The 19576-nt window shown below is 38.9% G+C and overlaps 1 protein-coding gene across 1 annotated transcript in view; it reads left to right on the top strand.

Annotated features, from left to right (window-relative positions):
* si:dkey-1d7.3 (transmembrane protein 132D) overlaps window positions 1-18936 on the top strand; it is a 37554-nt gene extending 18618 nt beyond the window's left edge. Inside the window, exons 3-9 of the mRNA XM_053649434.1 lie at window positions 2270-2416; window positions 8972-9146; window positions 11378-11521; window positions 13580-13788; window positions 14893-15163; window positions 16625-16816; window positions 17686-18936. Coding sequence (XP_053505409.1) covers window positions 2270-2416; window positions 8972-9146; window positions 11378-11521; window positions 13580-13788; window positions 14893-15163; window positions 16625-16816; window positions 17686-18936 — 2389 coding nt within the window. The remainder of the gene's footprint in view (window positions 1-2269; window positions 2417-8971; window positions 9147-11377; window positions 11522-13579; window positions 13789-14892; window positions 15164-16624; window positions 16817-17685) is intronic.
* Window positions 18937-19576: the final 640 nt, after the last annotated feature.

The following is a 19576-nucleotide window of genomic DNA, read 5'->3' as shown; positions in this document are numbered from 1 at the left end:
TTATTATTAAGTGTGTAATTGCCTCAGCGTATCATGCGGCCTGCAGAGAGAGGATCGCTGCCTGCAGCTGATGTGTGTGATGATTTAGACATATAGTTTACATGTTGCTAAATTGGAGGTCTTTCTTCCATTACTTGTTTCCTACATTAGCCGTGTAGCTCCAGTGCAAATCTGAAGAAGCAAACTGTACAATGAGATCTACAAATCTGTTTTGAGAAAATCTGTATTTGTTACAATCTCGGTTTCTCAATCTCAGCTAATTTTACTGAGCATCTTGGAGATTCTATCTCAGTTCTTCTGGAGACTTTGGTTTTTCACTTGCTTCTTTTTTTCATGTTGTTTTCTTTACTGACATACAAGCATTTGTCTGTAACACTTCATTTTTGTTGTATTGGTTGGAAATACAAAGTGTTTTTGTACTGACTCAGTGATGAAAAAGTCATAAAACAAATATCTATAAGAAAAGTTCTAATAAAAGAATTTGGCACATAAGACTTTTGTACAAAATAGAACATGAGATTTCTACATAATCTCCATTTGGCTCAATGCAAGGGTTCCAGCACTTAACAAGTGTCTGGATTCCTCTAGAAAAAATGGTTTCGTTTGCGTGTGCACTGATGTACCATCTGTTACACTTCTTTATCCGAGCAGAAGGTCTTTCTGCCTAATGCCTTCTTTAGTAGTCTAAAAACAAGGAAATCACTCCGAGCGTTGTTGTGCTGCAACAAGACCCCAGCACGCAGAAGTCCAGCCGTTCTGACCCGGATTCAGGATGTTTCTCTAACTGATGTCCCACTTTTAAAGTTTAAAGATTTTAAGATAAGTTTAAAGATTCCAGCACTTACAGAACAAAATCACACAGACTTGTCATGTGACATGATGCAATGATGTCAAATTTTCACGTGGTTTTAGACACTTGCAAGACCATGTGCTTTTAATTTCTGCTTGTTTATTTTACACATAATTCCTTTATTTTCACATGATTTTTATACATGGTTCATTCTTTCTCACTTGATTATTATTATTATTATTTACACGAGTCATTTTCACGTTATTTATTTATATGATTCATTTTCAGGTGGTTTATTTACACGATTCATTTATTTTCATATGTGATTTTTACATGATTTATTTATTTTCACATCATTTTGTTTGCATGATTCCTTTATTTTCACCTTTTTTTATGTTGTTTTTTTAAAAAAAAAAGATTCATTTATTTTCACATGCTTTTTTGTTGTTGTTGGGGTTTTTTTTTTTACACATGATTCATTTTTCATTTGATTTTTACACGATTCATTTTTTATTTGATCATTTATACACGATCAACTTATTTACACTTCTGATTTTTTTTTTTTTTTTTTTTTACAATATTTGATTTCTTTACACATGATTCATTTTCCACTTGATTATTTACAGACAATTCATTTCTTTTCACATGGGATTTAAAAAATATTATTAATTTCTTTTCACATCAGATTTTTACACATGATTCATTTTCAGATGATTTTTACACATGAATCATTTATTTTCATATATCACATACTCTATTACTAATTTATTTTCAACTGTGATTTTTCTTAAATGATTCGTTTATTTTCACATGCAATTTTTTTTCCCTTTCAAAACTCAACGTTGTGCGAGCTTCACGCTCTGGGAAGCGCCCTCGCACGTGACCAGTATCTGAAGTCTGTGTAAAATCATGCCTATTTATAGGCCTGCCGTGGTCAGGGGACGTGACATTTTGTGTGTCGCGTGGCTATAAAACGGAGCCTGTAAACCACGTCAGCAGCTCATTTGTCTTCAGCGAAGCCGCATGTCGGTTGTCTGTATGAACAACAACCTAAGAGATACCGATAGACAGATACCGGTCGTTCCATTCTCAGGGAAGAGGCTTACGTGCATAACCCAGACGTTTTCAGATGGAGGACCTGTGGTTTTAGTGATCACGTATTATTCACCTGGCAATGTCAGGGTATAACATATACACTTTCATGTTTTTTATGTCTGAAGTAATGTCGTTATTTATGACATTTCTGTGCTAGCTAGCTGAATCATTAACCTCTATTCCAGCAAATAAATTTCCAGTTTTCTTAGGAACAGTGTTCTCATGACGTTGACCACTTAAAGCAAACTTAAAGTCCTTTTTTGAACACACCACTGGAGCATACTGCATATGCAGGTCACTTTTTGAGACTTGTAACACTACTGTTTAAAAATAATGATTGTGTATGTGTGTGTGTGTGTGTGTGTGTGTATGTGTGTGTTACAGAGCCACAGTACATAGAGGTTTGTCTTTCAGTACCGCGAGACCCAGTGATACTCAGCTATGGGACATCACCTTGGATCCTGGAAAACCAGACAAGACCCAAATTGTGTTTGTGACCTGTCAAAGGAAGAGCACCATCACTGCAAAAAGGCAAGACTTCACTTTTCTCTAGACTGTTTTCATTGTTCTTCCTTTATTGATTTTTTCCACAATGTGACATAAAGTGTGAACACAGCGCTGTTAATGGAGATGACTGCTGCTAAACTTTAAAATCTGATTTTGAGACTTACTTTGTGCATTACAAATTACATGTGACCAAACCTGATGAGTTTTTTTTTTAAAGAAAAATTTAACATGGAGATATTGCTGTGGATTGTGTTTTACATAAGACCAAGGTCCCGTCACTGTTATGAATGTATTGGATGCAGACAACAGTAGTAAAAAATGAAAAGTTTTTAAATAAAGAAAGGAGAGGCTGGCCATGTTTTCATTCCTCCAGACTCCTCCTTCCTTTTTTCTTTATTTATGCCAGTCTTGTTTTTATGTTGCTGTTACAGTTTTATGGTTAGTCACACTATATTTCATTTACATTTATGGCATTTGGCATAAACCCTTATCCAGAGCGACTTACAGAAGTGCTTTGTAGTCTCTATAAATAAATACATTCTGATACTGGTTCACTAGGTCACAGACTAAGAATACCATCAGTCTGAAAACTCTGTTGGGGATGTGATATAGTCAGAAGAGCACACAGACAACACAATGTTTTTTGTTTTTTTTTAAAGGGCTACGTCTGCAAGAGGTAGGTCTTTAGACTTTGTTTGAAGACTGCCAGTGACTCAGTTATTTGGATATCTAGGGGAAGTTCATTCCACAACCTAGGTGCCAGAATATGGAATTAAATTTGTGCCAAAAGTATTGGACTTAATTTTTCAAGAAATGAACCAACAATGGGAAAGAAGAAAAACACTGAAAATGAAAACTGTGAACTCAGAGGCAATTTTGTTTTGTTTTGTTTACACTCCACAAGTTTATGTTCGCCAAACTGGCACAAACCTCTTGTGTGGGCGGGCTTAACAGTGATTTATTCTCATTGGCTAGTGCATGGGATACTTGGTATGCTTGGGATCATTGTGCTGTTTTAATGTCCGATGATGCCCAAGCTTCAGCTTCCTCACAGACAGCATGACGTTTTCTTTTAGGATTTCCTGATACTTCAATGAATCCATCTTGCCTTCCACACGTTGCAGGTTTCTAGTGCCAGAGGATGCAAAGCAGCCCCAGAGCATCACCGAGCCACCACCATGCTTGACTGTGAACAGAGTGTTCTTTCTTCATTCTTCTTCCTCCAGACATACCGCAGATCCATCTTGCCGAAAAGTTACAGTTTTGTTTCATCACTCCACAGAACAGCATCCTAAAACTTCTGTGGCTTATTTATATGAGTTTGAGCCGAATTTTCTTGTTCTTTTGGGACAGTAGTGGTGTACGTCTTGGCGTTCTGGCATGGAAACCTTTTGCGTTTAGTACGCGCCTTACTGTGTTCACTGAAATCTCAGTGCCACCAAGTCTTGCTGCAGGTCTTTTGCAGTCCCACTACACAACTTTTTCACAACCTGCCTTCTCAGAAATCTGGTTGCAGCCGTTGATAGCTTCCTTTTTCTGCCCAGTCCAGGTATTTCATACATTTTCTACCCCTAGCCAGTTCAGGTATTTCATGTGTTCCAGCTCAAGCACACCTGGTGCAACTAATGCATATTTGTGCTGTTGTGAGGGATTCTATTCAGGGGGTTGAATAATTTTGAGACTGGAGAAGTCATTCTAAGCTGCATTTTCAGTTGAATTTGGAGAAACCACTTGAAGCATTCATTGTGTTGAACTATATCAACTGCTTTTGTTTGATTTGTTCGTCATAACAAAGCTGAAAGTCTATAAATTTGACAATAAACCTGTTTTTATTACAAATGGGGGTTAAATAACATTGATCGCAACTGTACATGCACCTGAAGTCTACAGAAGAAAAATGGGGAGAAACGAACATGAGAAAGCTGTGAGTGAATTTTAAAATGACCCAAACATCAGCTTGAAGTGAGAAAGAAGAAACTTATCCTAAACAAATGTTTCACATTGTGTACTGAATATTAGTAAATAAATCCAAATCACTCAACCACTAAATTTATTCACTAAACTGAATAAATCCAAATCAGTAAACCAACGATGACTGACTTTAACCGGCTCTAATTTGTTATGCTCAATATGGTCATTGTACCAACGACTCAGTTGTTTATAAGATTTACTGGATTATTTGGACTCTTGATTACAGTCTGCTGTTAACAGCATTACACAACTATGAATACTGAATACTGATCAGTGAAAGCATCACTCGATCCATTTCTCTTGACTCTTCAGAAATGTGAGTCAGATCTCCGAGGTCACTAAAATACGCCGTCTCGAAGAGTCAACTAGTTTATGCACTAATTGGCATGAAAGATGAAAATGAATCATTCAGGAAATTAAACAAACTCAGTTTTAGATAGCTAATGCAATTAAATTCCACTGGTAGTGAAACTGGCAGTTCATTATTTAAAAATATTTTTTTCATCATTAGGACTTAGAGAGAGAAATTTTTCTCTGTGTTCGTAATAAAGTGCTCTATGCTAACATGGCCACATAAGTCCACATGAGTTTGTTAAAGATTTGTAAGAGAATCTGCAGAGAGAATAGTGCTGGCAGTTCATTTCAGCAGTGAAACCAGTCTGATTTTACATCGTAATGATGACTAATTCCACTAGTGACTCTGTAGGCTTCCAAAAGGACTCGAATTCGCAGTTTTATCGAACCAGTGGAGTGAGATCTCTCCTTGAGCTTAAGAACACTGCTGCCATAAGAGTGTTCTTCTGTAGTCGAGTGAACTGAGTAATAGACTGTAAAACAGAGTAAAATAATAATAATGAAAGAAAAATGCTCCACATTTCTGTTTGATAAAGCTTGATAATGCATCTTATTGGACCCAATGTTGGGGAAACCTGTTTTCTCCATGACAGCTCAGAGCGTGAGTTCTGCATGAAGACTATGTGATGGGGGTAAATAAGTTCTATATAACTATATCAAGCAAGCTTTTTTGTTACGTGTCATAAATAACATTAATTAGCATTACATATTCATAATACAGTCTCCTCGGTCTGTTATCACTTGAAGAAATATCTCAAAAAACATGCTAATCCATCCTATTAGTAATGTATAATCTTGTTCTCATTCATCATAAAGCAAAATGTCTTTATTTAGGTTGATATGAACATCATAGCTGAGGACAAAGACAGAGAAATAAAACATGACAGAGTTACTGTTACCACACCAAAGTTATTTTCCTATAGCTAAACATCCCCAAGTGTTTTATTCCTCTTATACCCTAGGAAAATTTAGCATGTTCTCTCGTTCTTCAGACGTTACCTCCAGGTACTCTGGATTCCTCCCCGAGTCCAAAGACATATATTGTAAGCTGATTGGCATTTGTAAATTGTCTGTAGTGTGTAAGTGTGTGCAATTGTGTCCTGCATTGGTTTTGCATCCCATCTAGGATGTCCCATGCCTCACGCCCCGAGTTCCCTGGGCTAGCCTCCAGGCTCCCCAGTGACCCTGTGTAGGATATGCGGTACAGGAAATGGATGGGTGGACTCCTTTTCTCTCAGAACTTTTTCGTGTCTTATTTGTGTCTATTTTTATATTTTATTTCATATTTTATTTTAGGCTAAACATGTGAAGACAAAATTGATATCTGAATGAGGCACATACTGTAAGAGAATCACAACTTCGTATCCTGAGCTTTGAAAGAGCAACCTCTGAGCAATAGGATGTTCCTATCATGGAGTCTTGAAAGAGACAGCAAGACAATAAAGAAATCGCCCATGTTTCTCACAACACATTCTCAGTTTTGACTACTTTTCTCTCAGAATTTTTTCTCATGTCTCATCTGTGTCTACTTTTATTGCTCCTAAGGAATTTTAGGAGAAATATCTGAGACGTGTTGATACTAACATGAGAGATATCTGAGAATCACCATTAAGACTAAGAAAAGCAACCTCTGAGCAATACCTTTTTTGTGAGTTGCAAAAATGTTGGCAGCCCCATAATAATAATAACATGTCCACTGGAAAGAACAACAGCACTGAGTTTGGAGAGGCTCTTGGACCCTCTTCGATGCACAACATTGAATCCTGGATATTTATCACATCTTTACACACCTCATTCAGTCTTTGGCACCGGTTACCCATCAGTCCCTGCACTATCCTCTCCCCCATCCCCCCACCTCGCAGGATGACCCACTTCTCTCTAATCGTCCCTGATATATCTGTGCATTTACCCGGTACATTTAGCATGAGATTAGAGCCAAGATCTCATGTCTTAACCCTGATATTAACCACCGAACAGGAAACCTGGGAGGATTCATCATAACACATGGCAGAAGATGATGGGATGAGAGAAAGGATGAAAAATACTCCAATGATAAGCAAAATACTTATTTTCAGTTTCTTATACTTAATTGCAGACTTGGACGTGCTGATATATTGCGATAAATAACATCGCAATAAATTTGTATCGCACATGTTGTTAGTCGTTATAAACCCTTCAATTGTTTAAATGTAACATAAAAACATATTTGCACGGATTAAAATAACAAGTGATGTCACATCATCCTAATCTGAACTGTATAACAAGATGTTGCTAATGAATCTTAGCCTGTTATGCTACTATTTTAAAAAAATAATAATAAAATTGTCAGCACATCATAGAGCATTGGGTGTGTGTGTGTGTGTGTGTGTGTGTGTGTGTGAAAGCGAGAGAGAGAGAGAAACAGAGAGAGTCTGTGTTTTGTAAGTTAATGTGAAGTTAATGTTTTTATCAGTGTTGAGATCATAAAATGAATAATTTAGTGTGAAAGATTAGTGAAATCTGTTTTTTTTTCTCTTAATGTAAATGAAGGACTGCACAAATATGACTAACAAAATTATAAATTGTCAGGGCATCATAGAGCAGCTAGTGTGCACGTGTGTGTGTGTGCATGTGTGTGTGTGTGTGTGCGTGTGTGTGTGTTTATGTGTTAACCTTTCGTTCAGTGCTTTAGTTTTTTAAATATATTTTATATAAAAATGTTATTTTATATATTATTTATTTGTAGTTTTTACTGTTCATAAGCTATTTTGTAGATAACACTATTGCTTTACATTTTGATCTCTTCAAGTATTGTGATGTATTATATTTGCCTTGTTATCCAGTCCTAGATGTATACTGTGTTGCCTAAAGTATGTGCACTCCTGTCCAATCACACTCATACAGTATGTGCTTGTGGACCAAAGCATTATACATTTAGTCCCCTTTTGCTGTTATAATAACCTCCACTCTTTTGGGAAGGCTTTCCACTAGATTTTGGAGGATGGATGTGGGGATTTACCCATACAGCTATAAGAGGATTAGTGAGATCAGGCACTGATGTTGGGTGAGGAGGCATAGTGCACATTCGGTGTTCCAGTTCATCCCAAAGGTATTTTCACTGAGGTTGAGGTCAGGGCTCTGTGCAGTTCACTCACACAACTGTGTGCTTCCAACTTTGTGACAGCTGTTTGGGGAAAACCCACATACTGTATGGGTGTGATGGTCAGGTGTCCACAAACATTTGGCCAGATGTATATTATATATTAGACTCTCATATAGGACGTTCGCCTCACGCCTCCAGGGTCCGGGGTTCGATTCCCGGCGGGGCTGTGTGTGTGGAGTTTGCATGTTCTCCCTATGCTGTGGGGGTTTCCTCCGGGTACTCCAGTTTCCTCCCCCAAAGACATGCATGGTAGGCTGATTGGTGAAGGAGTAAGCGGTAGAAGATGGATGGACTCTCATATAATGATATAGAGACACTAACATCCATCCATCTTCTATACCACTTTATCCTTTTCAGGGTAAAGGGAAAGGAGACACTAACATCCATCCATCTTCTATACCGATTATACTTTTTCAGGGCCACAGGGTACCTGGAGCCTATCCCAGGGAGCATGGGGCACAAGGCGGGGTACACCCTGGACAGGGTGCCAATCCATCTCAGGGAACAATCACACACACATTCATACACTACGGACACTTTGGACATGCCAATCAGCCTACCATGCATGTCTTTGGACTGGGGAGGAAACCGGAGCACACGGAGGACCCCCCCAGCACAGGGGGCATGCAAACTCTGCACACACAGGGCCACGGTGGGAATCAAACCCCCAACCCTGGAGGTGTGAGGCGAACGTGCTAACCACTAAGCCACCGTGCACCACGGACACTAACATACAAATCAATAATACCTTTCTATGATATTTTTTTGTCTTTTATAAAGTAATGTAACAGATGTAATAATAAACGTGTCTCTGTAAGTCAACTAAAGCTGTAAACAGTGATGGTGAATGTGGTGCATGAACATAAGCATCAACATCAACATTCATTATAACATTGTCACTGTTGTCTGATGTTTGTCCTGATTTGTGTGGCTTTTATTATTTGTGTTATGTCTCTCTATTGACTCACTCTCATTATCTTTCTGTAAACACTGGTATTAAACTGCCTGGTTTGTTCGAGTTAATGTGTGTGTGTGTGTGTGTGTGTGTGTGTGCTGTGTGAATCTAGGCCATATTGATTATGATGATGATGATGCTGGTGTTTGGTTCTCAGGGGCCTGCTGGAGGTCCTGCAGCTGGACTTTGACGCACGTGAGCAGGATGACCCGGCACAGATCCAGACAATCACGTGGCGTCTGGAACGGCCTGGAAATCCGATCAGGGATGAAGGAACGATGAGGATTTACATGCTGCAGAGAGACTATGTGGGCATTGCACCACTTATTATGGTGAGCTGTGTGTGTGTGTGTGTGTGTATGTGTGTGTGTGTGAGAGAGAGAGAGAGAGGGAGAGAGAGAGAGAGAGAGAGAGAGAGAGAGAGAGTGAGTGAAAGGCAGAGAGAGAGGAAATATGCATGTCTATTAGTTTTGTCCTATAAAGTTCATCCGTGTATCTTCACTGCACCGCAATATGCTTAAATGCTTAAAGTGGAAATTTGTACTTGGAATATACAAAGCCCAGATGTTTTCATTTTCATTTTGAACCTCTGAAAAGATGCCTTGACCTCTAAAAGTACAATAACCACATCAATGATTCATAGCTCTCAGTGAAGCATGCGTTTGTGTGTGTGTGTGTGTGTGTGTGTGTGTGTGTGTGTGTGTTTATATCATGGTGAAGACTACACAGTGCCCTCCACTATCAGCAACGAAGACTGTGAAACATTGTCTTTGTTGTTTAACCGTTTGATCTTTTGTTTAAAAAATTCAGAAAAATGTTCACTCTGCTCTCATGGATATAAAAAAATTGCGAACACAATACAGGTTTAAATATATCTTTAAAAAATATCTTTCTTAAAAATAGGCATGCAATAATTATTGACACCCTTTTAGTCAATACTTTGTGCTACCTCCCTTTGCCAAGATAACAGCTCTGAGTTTTCTCCTATAATGCCTGATGAAGTTGGAGAATACATGGCAAGGGATCTGAGACCGTTCCTCCATACAGAATCTCTCCAGATCCAGATTTTGATGTATTGTTTGGATCATTGTCCTGCTGGAAGATCCAACCACGGCCCATTTTAAGCTTTCTGGCAGAGACAGTCAGGTTTTCATTTAATATCTGTTGATATTTGATAGAGTCCATGATACCATTTATACTAACAAAATGTCCAGGTTCTCTGGCAGAAAAACATCCCCAAAACATTAAAGAGCCACCACCATATTTAACCGTGGGCATGAGGTACTTTTCCATATGGCTACCTCTCTGTGTGCACCAAAACCTCCTATAGTATTTATTGCCAAAAAGCTCTATTTTGGTTTCATCTGACCATAGAACCCGACTCCATTTGAAGTTCCAGTAGTGTCTCGCAAACTGAAGACGCTTGAGTTTGTTTTTGGATGAGAGTAGAGGCTTTTTTCTTGAAATCCTTCCAAACAACTTGTGGTGATGTAGGTGACTTCGGATTGTAGTTTTGCAGACTTTCTGACCCCAAGACGCAACTAACTTCTGCAAATCTCCAGCTGTGATCCTTGGAGATTTTTTGGCCTCTCGAACCGTCCTCCCTACAGTGCGTTGAGACGATATAGACACATGTCCAATTCCAGGTTGATTCATAACATTTCCAGTTGACTGGAACTTCTTAATTATTGTCCTGATGGTGGAAATGGGCATTTTCAATGCTTGTGCTACTTTCTTATAGCTACTTCCTGTTTTGTGAAGCTCAACCTTTTGCCACACATCACAGCAGTATTCTTTGGTCTAACCCATTGTTATGAATGACTAAGGGAATTTGACCTATGTGTTACCTCATTTATACCACTGTGAAACAGGAAGTTGTGGTTGAAAAATTTCCTGTTCCTAGTCACCAATGTAAAATATCAATAGGAATATACTTCAAATATATTTTTCTCATATGAATTCATAGGAGTGCCAATAGTTGTTGCACACCTACATTTAACAAAGATATTTTTTTTTTTTTGATAAACCTGTGTTGTGTTGGCAATTGTTTGATATCCATGAGAGTATTTTTGTGAATTTTGTTAACAAAGGATCAAAAGGTTAAACAATAAAGACAATTTTTCCCAGCCATCTTTGCTCATATTTACCAAGGGTGCCAGTATTAGTGGAGGGCTCTGTATATACAACTAGTCTCATGGAAAAGAAAAAGAAAAAAAAAAACGGTAACACTTTATTAATATATGCTATGTCGAAAATGTCATGTTCAGCTAGACTGGAGAAGAACAACTAAATCGAATTAGGCTGATACTGACCCCCCCAAAAAAACTTTCCTCTGGTTAAGCAGGACCTTCCTTTGGCCAAACCATTCAGGGGCTTCCTCTGGCCCAGCAATTGCTTCCTTTATCTTCCTTCATACTTTTTTGTAGTTAAACAATATGTAGAACATTTTTACCTATGCTCATATAAAGCATTACCCACTCCTCCACCCAACCTTGGGCTTCACATTGTTAATCTGTCGTTAATAAGCATTCCTTTATATAGTTTTGTGTTTATTCCTGCCCAGAACTCGAACCTCCTCAACACGGCGGTGCTGAATGGTAAGATGGTGTCCGTGCCGGTGAAGGTGTTGGGAGTGGAGACAGACGGCTCCATCAGTGACATTACAAACTCAACTCGCTGCTCATCCACAGACGAAGACACTCTTAAGGTCCTACATCACTGCTGCCCACTGCTCCGGCAATTACACTCTCCACCATGCCCTACTTGTTACCGGCCAAACACTCGCACTTGGTGACATCTCCATTACACATGGCAGTGCTGAGAACACAGAGAGCAGGATAAGTGACAAGACCTGCTGCTGCCCGGCTGCTTTTTACAGATTAGAGAGCTGAAAAGCTCACACCAGACCTGAGAGAGAGAGAGAGAGAGAGAGAGAGAGAGAGAGAGAGAGAGAGAGAATATTGGGAGACTGACACAGAGTATATAGCTGGGCTTTTATCACACCCAGAATACACACTTGCTGTCTTTTGTGCATTTACTATCAAGAGTTGAGACCTTTATCCAGTTATTATTGGATCATTCTCCTGAGCTGCTCTTTAGCTAAAGGTTTAAAGCGACTTACTGGGTCAGGGCTAAAGAAGAATCTATTCTTTGCAGATTATTTCAGCTCTAACTGAGAAACTAAAAACCACAGAGTCAGTGATAGAGGTCAACCGACCAGCGATGATAACTCAACTATATTATGAAGACACACACCCGCTGTACAGTGCTCTCCTATAGGGAGTGAGTGATGATTTTTTAATGACTATTATGACTGGAGAGAGACATAGTGCACTGACTTGTTTGAGAATTTGACACTCGCTGAAGCATGGAGCTGAGACCGCCAGCTAACTGCACTCATACATTTCCTAAATGAGACACTGCAGCCATACAGAGCTATTCTCACTCCATTACAGCACCTTTCACTGATATATTATATTATATTATATTATGTAAAACTGTCACAATCTTTGTCTGTGATGAGTTTCAGGCTACGTTTTTGGCTACACGTTTATTAGTGTGATTTCAGAATAATTCTCCAATTTACCGGCTGCTTAAAAGCATCATAGTCACCTTTATGAAGCATCTTTAAAAAACCTTTTTATTCCTCTTAAGATATATTCAGAGAGAAAATAAAATGAGTTGATGGGCTGAGACATGTTTGCTGTCTGAAGTTTAGTTTTCCATTGAAGTTACTGATTTAACGATATAGTATCTCACTCAAATGCGTTACAAACTTTCCTCAAATGACATTTGTAGATAGAACAACGGGGGATGACATCACTACACTCCAAACTAAAACGAATAATTAATTATTATTCATAATAATTGATAATAAATCATATATAGTTGAGGCCAAAAGCTTATATACACCTAGGCTAAAGACATTCAAACTCAATTTTTCTCCACACATTTCCTATTACCATTTAATTTGGTAAGTCAATTATGGTATCTACTTTATTTCCATAAGAGGTCATTTTTTAAAAAAATAGTTAAGACAGATTTATTTTAGCTTTTATTTACTATATAAGATTTTCAGTGGGTCAAATGTTTACATACACTTTGATAGTATTTGGTGGCCTTTTAATTGCTTGAACTTTTGGGGTAGCTTTCCAGAAGATTCTCACAATACTGGTGTAATTTTTGCTCATTCCTCCTGACAAAACTGATGTAACTCAGTCAGGTTTCAGGTCAGAGCTTTGTGATGTCCACGCCATTGCTTCCACTTTGTAATCATTAAGCCATTTTGTTACAATGTTGGAGGTATGTTTAGGATCATTGTCCTGCTGGAAGATCCATTTGTGATCAAGTTTCAAGTTTCTGGATGATGTCTTGAGGTTTTACTTCAGAATTTCTAGACAGTTCTCCGTCCTCATGATGGCATCTCTTTTCTGAAGTGCACCAGTCCCCTTTCCAGAAAAAAAAAACACACCCACATCATAATGCTACCATCCCCATGCTTCACAGTTGGAATGGATTAAAAGCCTCAATCCTTTTCTTATACATATAGCACTGATCATTATGGTCAAACAGTTACATTGTTGTTTCATCTGAACAGTGAACACAGTAAAAGCCATTATGAAAGCCATTATATATATATATATATATATATATATATATATATATATATATATATATATATATATATATATAAAAGTCTAATATCCCAATCATGCTAATTATTTTTTTCCTTCTGTAATTCACACACACACATACACACACACAGGTGTCTGAGAGCTGCGACTATGTGTATGTGAATGGGAAGGAGACAAGAGGGAGGATGAGGATGATGCTGAACTTCACTTACAGCTACCTGAGCGCCCAGCTGGAGGTGAGTGTGTGGATGCCACGCCTGCCACTGCAGATCAACATGGCCGACCCCAAGCTCAGCCAAATCAAGGGATGGAGGGTCCCCATCTCCGGAGGCAACCATAGGTTAGACAATACTCGGATCAAATTATTCCCAATCCTGAGGTATACACTCCGACTGCCTGACTGTCTACGAGTCTTTTATCTACAGGCTTAACAGTATTACCCTCAAGTTTGTTTTCAGTTTCCTTTAATAAAGCTCTCATTTAGAATTCCATTAGGATATGAGAGTGAGTTAATAAGTTCCACCACGATTTTGCTTTCCTTTAGTTTCTTTAATTTAATGACTATTCTATACCATTGTGTTTGGTCTGTGGCTATAATAGTCATTAAACTATAATAAAACACACACAAAAAAAAAAAAACTCCACAGGCTCAAAAACTTTTGACTGGCAGGGTGTATTTAAGTTCTTAATTAAGTAATACAAATTTAATTAATTTGATGTCATGCCAAATTATGCAAAGACACATACAGATATTTTCTTTTCAGAATGACAGCAAAGTGTCAGTAAAAAAAAAAAAAAAGTTTAGAGATATTCTTATAGAACTCTTGTCTTTTTGGCTTCATTGTAATTATGGAATAATGCCATTAGACCTGTTGTCATAATGTCAAGGTTTTATTTAATAAATCATTATTCTTTACAAAATTGAGCTACTTGATTAAAGAACATCCTTTTTCCTTGGAGTCCAGCAGTGAGTGCTGCTTGGTTTACTTTTACTGAATGAACACATACTTGTTTCCTATGTTTGTTTACACTCGCACACACACAAAATAGAACTAAACTGTACCTTACCTTGTCACGGGAAGGTTTCTTTTTTTGCTCACCACAGTTTTTTTTTTTTTTTAAATTAAAAATGAAAGAAAAAATTAAAAATAAGATACATATCCTATCTTTATTAGGCTATATGTCTTCTATAAAGGTACATGTATAATACTTTTATATATTTATTCTACAAACTAATTAGTAATCCATGTACCCTAAATCATTTAAAGATGTTACTGTATGAACATTTACAGGTGAAACACATAAAAGGTACAAAAGATGTACACTAGTGATAGTACAGTATAATATCCTTTTCTTCTGACAGTGCGTAGAGCAGAAGGACTGCAGGAAAGAGGAGAGCTGAAAGTTCATTGTATTGAATTCATTTTCTTTGTGTATCTCGAAGACTGAGTTGGGAGAGTGAGGAGGATAATGAGAAGAAAGGCAGAGGCTGCATGGTGCAGTATCAACACAGCCAGATCCAAGTACTCACAGCCTTCATGGCAGAGGTGTCGGACTCAAGCGCTTCCTCTCCTGTGTACTTCCTGGGTCCTGAGTGGCTGGTGGATGTGACTCGGCTGGTCCGCTACTCTCTGAAGGTTGTGGACACAAGCATCGCTCAGCTGCACAGAGAAACCGTGCTCAGTGGCAGAGCTCCTGGAGTCACCACTGTCCAGGTCCAACTCTCACTAATTTGCCTCCTTTATTCATTTACAACGATGCACATCACTGAAATAAAGCTCTTAATTAAATAGAAAACATGTGTAGGTACATTTATAGATGGTAGCAAATATGTGATAATGAGTCTTTATTAATCACATATACATTACAGCGAAATTCTTTTCTTCACATACCCCAGCATGTCAGGAAGCTGGGGTCAGAGTGCAGGGTCAGCCATGATACAATGACCCTGGAGCAGAGAGGGTTGCTCAAGGGCCCAACAGTGGTAGTTTGGCAGTGCTGGGGCTTGAACCCCCGACCTTCCAATCATTAACCCAGAGCCTTAACCGCCAAGCCTCCAATGCCACCCCCAAGTATATCAAATATAGTTACACCACAGCGCTGTTGAGTTCTGGATTCTGGACGTTATCGTTTCTATAGTAACAGCTAATTCACAAGGACTTGTATTGCAGACACACCACATAGAGCTTTTTAAAAATGTGTGTAATCATTGATATGCTGAACTTTTCTGTAAAGAGACATTTATGTAACATCTATGAAAGGAGTCTCTAGTGTCAGCACTTTGTAATGGTCAGTGGTAAAGCTTTCATTTGAAGTTTTCCTTTAAGGGAAAGTCTTCAGGATAGAAAAGTTTACAGTTTGTGGTTTGAAGAAGTCTCATTAACTTCAAGAGAAAAAAGAGAAGCTGATGAAGGAAAGACTGAGTAAAGCTGCTGTATTTTTATAGCTACAGTAGTATAGCTACATTGTACTGTAAAATTAGCAGTAAACAACTGTAAAACATATTTACAGGAATGTATTATTATATCTTACATAGTAAAATAACACATAATCCAGTACATTTCCTCATTTGGCTGATGTTTTTAAATAAAAGTGACAATTGATGTGTGATACTACTGAGCTAAAGGTTACGGGTCTTGCTCAAGGACCCAAGCATGGCAGTTTGGCGGTGCTGGGATTTGAATACACAACCTTACAATCTGTAAGGTTAGATCTGATCTGCTAACATTAAATATAAGGGTAAAAAAAAAAATAAATATATATATATATATATATATATATATATATATATATATATATATATATATATATATACATTAAATCACAGACTAGTCTACATAAATTAATATTAGCAAGTGAAAACATCTTGTACGTAAATCAGTAAAACAAGTCCTACATAGTGGCTGTGGCACTCAAATGATGCTTGATTGGTATCAAGCGTCCCAACGTGTGGCAAGAAAACCTTCTCCACACGATTATACCACCACTACTTGGTGGCCTAGGTTCTTTTGATTTCAGCTGATAACATGAAAGTATTAAGTTCCTAAGCTGGCTGAAGAATTCAGTGAAATAAGTATGATTACCATTTAAGTCATTATTATGTAGCCATAATAAATACAAAAAAAACAAAAAAACCCAACCCTTTTTCATCCATGTTTTTATTCCCTCTCACTCAGGTGATGTCCCCCCTGTCTGACTTGGTCCTGGGGGAGAGGACGGTGCAAGTGCTAGATGATAAAGTGAGCATCACAGATCTCAGTGTGCAGCTGGTGTCAGGTCTCTCGCTGTCACTGCAGCTCAGTCCGGGCAGCAACGGGGCCATCGCAGCCATAGCCACCACTCAGGACACCATGCACAGCCCCAAACAGGTCATCATCAAGTGGCAGAGAAATAAGCTGTTTTTATTTCTTCATATTTCTTCATATATACATAACAGAACACTTTGGGAATGCAATAACATTCAAAGATTAATAGCATTTGTGCATTACGTGCTGTTATACAAAAGGTTTAGGCATTAGATAATCTAAGTTAATTAGGATGACAGCCAGTTCAGCATCTGTGCATTTATGTTTGCTTAACCGAATCAATATTGGGCTATTAGATCTCAGTGAGAGGCTTCATCCACTAAGCTGGTGGTGTATCTCCACAGGCTATGCATAATATAGGGTAGCCTGTGGTGGTGATTGCTCAACAAGCAGATGTGGGTGTTCACTTAACATCTCGTTACTCTGATTACTCTTCTCGCTGTCCTCTGGAGCTCAGATGGATTTTATTGTACATAAATATTGATCCTTCTGGTTATGTGGAGCTCACTGCTGACATCCAGACTCCGCTAATTACTAAATGTTTTTCATGGATTTGAAGCTAGAGAACCTCCGGGTTATGATTCTTAAGAAGAGAGAAAGTGAAAATACACAAGAAAGAAGGCGCCCTCGCCTCACTAAACACTTCCCGCACCAAGAGTTTGGAAGAGTTTGCCAAATGACACACAGACACACAAAGGTCAAATTGCAAGATGTCTGATTTATTCAAAGAAAGGCAGAGTATATATCAGGCTTGACACACGACAGGGACAATGGGTTAACTATTGATTGGTTAAGTGGAAGGGTATAATTGCATGAAACAGGAAGGTATGTAAATGCACAAATGGTGAGGGGACAAAGGAATGCACAAATGGTGAGGGAAATTCACATTTCCAAGAAGCTTTAAAAATGAGTTTATCTGTGTTGTATTGCAGGAGGCAGTGGTTGCATGTTGGCTGCACTTCAGTGACGGCTCACAGGCTCATCTCAACTTGTTTGATCCCAGCAGCTACAAGCTCATAGTCTCCTCGCTGGATAACAGGGTGGTGTCCATAAGAAAAGTCCCAGGCCCTGTTATGGTGGCCGAGTCAGAGGGATGGGGCTTGCTGTTCAGAGCTGAGCTTGCCATCTGTGAAGCCTGTCAGAAGTCGAAACGCAAGAGTAAGCTCGCTGTTGGTGCCGGCAACGTGAGGGTCAAATTCCTTTCGTCTGAGCATAAAAGGACTCAAACTGAAGCCAAATTGACCCCCTTTCAAGGTCTACTCTGGAGGGACTCAACTACTGGCATGCAAGAGAACACCACAAGAGATATCTCTACAACGTCAGCCAAGTCCGGGCTGCAAGAGGCAATGGGAGGGGCTCTCTCCACCATCAGGGTGATCAACAGCATCAAGGGTATGATTGCTACAAAGCCTGACACTGAAAAATTTCTTACTACAGTCAATCCAGCTAAAGTTTTGATTAACATCTCAGACTTCCCATCCCATCCCAAACAGGAAGTGCCTATACATGAGCAAGATTTGGTGTGGACATTTGGTATCTTTACACATGTTGAGGTCTGCATCTACTTGTTACTGGGACTCTCCTGCTTGGCGATCATCATCTTCTTGATTAACTGTGGCACACAGAATGCTAGATTGCGTGGTAGGAATTCGTTCATGCAGTGCCAAGGCCCTGATGAGCACACGCATCACTGGGTGCGCCTGGGCATGGCTGTGGAACAATCCAGTGCTGTACCAATCACCACTACAAGCAACCAGAAGCAAAAGGTGCCAAGCATAGAAGTGGAAGGACCAAGCCCTGCTATGGAGAACCCCACAGAAAAGACTGCAACCCTGGGGAGAAGGTGCAGCACTCTGCCTCTGAGAACAAACCCTACTTTGCTACTCAAATCAGCCGGTCCACTGGCAAAGCCAGCACGGAATGAACCACTTCACTCCCCGACCAGCAAGAGGAACCAGGTCCAGTTCACGACCTTCACCACTCTCGACATCAAGCACTTAGCAGCGCTCAAGCGGAACTGGTTGGATTTTAGCTGGACCAACCAAGGAGCAAATCAAGCAACTAATCAGGGAGATCCGTTCAGTGTGAATGGGGCAGCCAGTCAAAGTGTAGAGCGTCCTGAGACTGAAGGTCTTTCTGAAATTCCATGGCCAGTGGTAAAACCAGTGGTACAGGGGAAATGAGCATATATGTGTGCATATATTTCTCTACGATCAGAACTTATTTAAAAGATTCAAAGAATCAGAGTTGGGTGTAACGCATTACTGTAATCTAATGAGTTTTTCTGATAACACAGTAATGTAATGCTTTACATTTTAACTTTATGTAATTTGATTAGTCAACAAAATTACGTTACTTGTGTTACAAATTTATTGTTAAGAAAACAATATTAAGTAAAATAAATCACGTTTTGCCCCGAAGATTTTTTCTTTAGCCGCGATTAATTCTTCACTTGGAGCCGTTTGTCACTACGTAACTGACGTAAAAGAACATCACCTGTAATTTTATATCTTCAGTGAACGGAGGCGAGACCAATCAGACAGGGTTTACAGGAAAATATGTGGAAACACTCATGTCTTATTGGCTGACAGTCTCTCGATTCCGCCAAACGATAGCTCACAGTCAGTGTGAGGAAAAATGTATATACGGCGATTTTTTATTTAGTTATTTATTTTTAAACCAGTAAAGGGGAAACTGAAACACTAACATCCTCTGATGCTGAGCAGGAAAACAGGTGTGTACATGTCTATATGAGTTCCAGTTTACGTGAACATGATATGAGCAGAGCATAAGGAAAGATAATGCACTTTGCAACCCATACAA

The sequence above is a fragment of the Ictalurus furcatus genome, chromosome 18 (assembly GCF_023375685.1).
Source record: "Ictalurus furcatus strain D&B chromosome 18, Billie_1.0, whole genome shotgun sequence".
In the NCBI taxonomy this organism is placed as follows: Eukaryota; Metazoa; Chordata; class Actinopteri; order Siluriformes; family Ictaluridae; genus Ictalurus; species Ictalurus furcatus.
The sequence above is the reverse complement of the archived record's forward strand: the minus strand, read 5'-3'. Positions and strand labels throughout refer to the sequence as shown.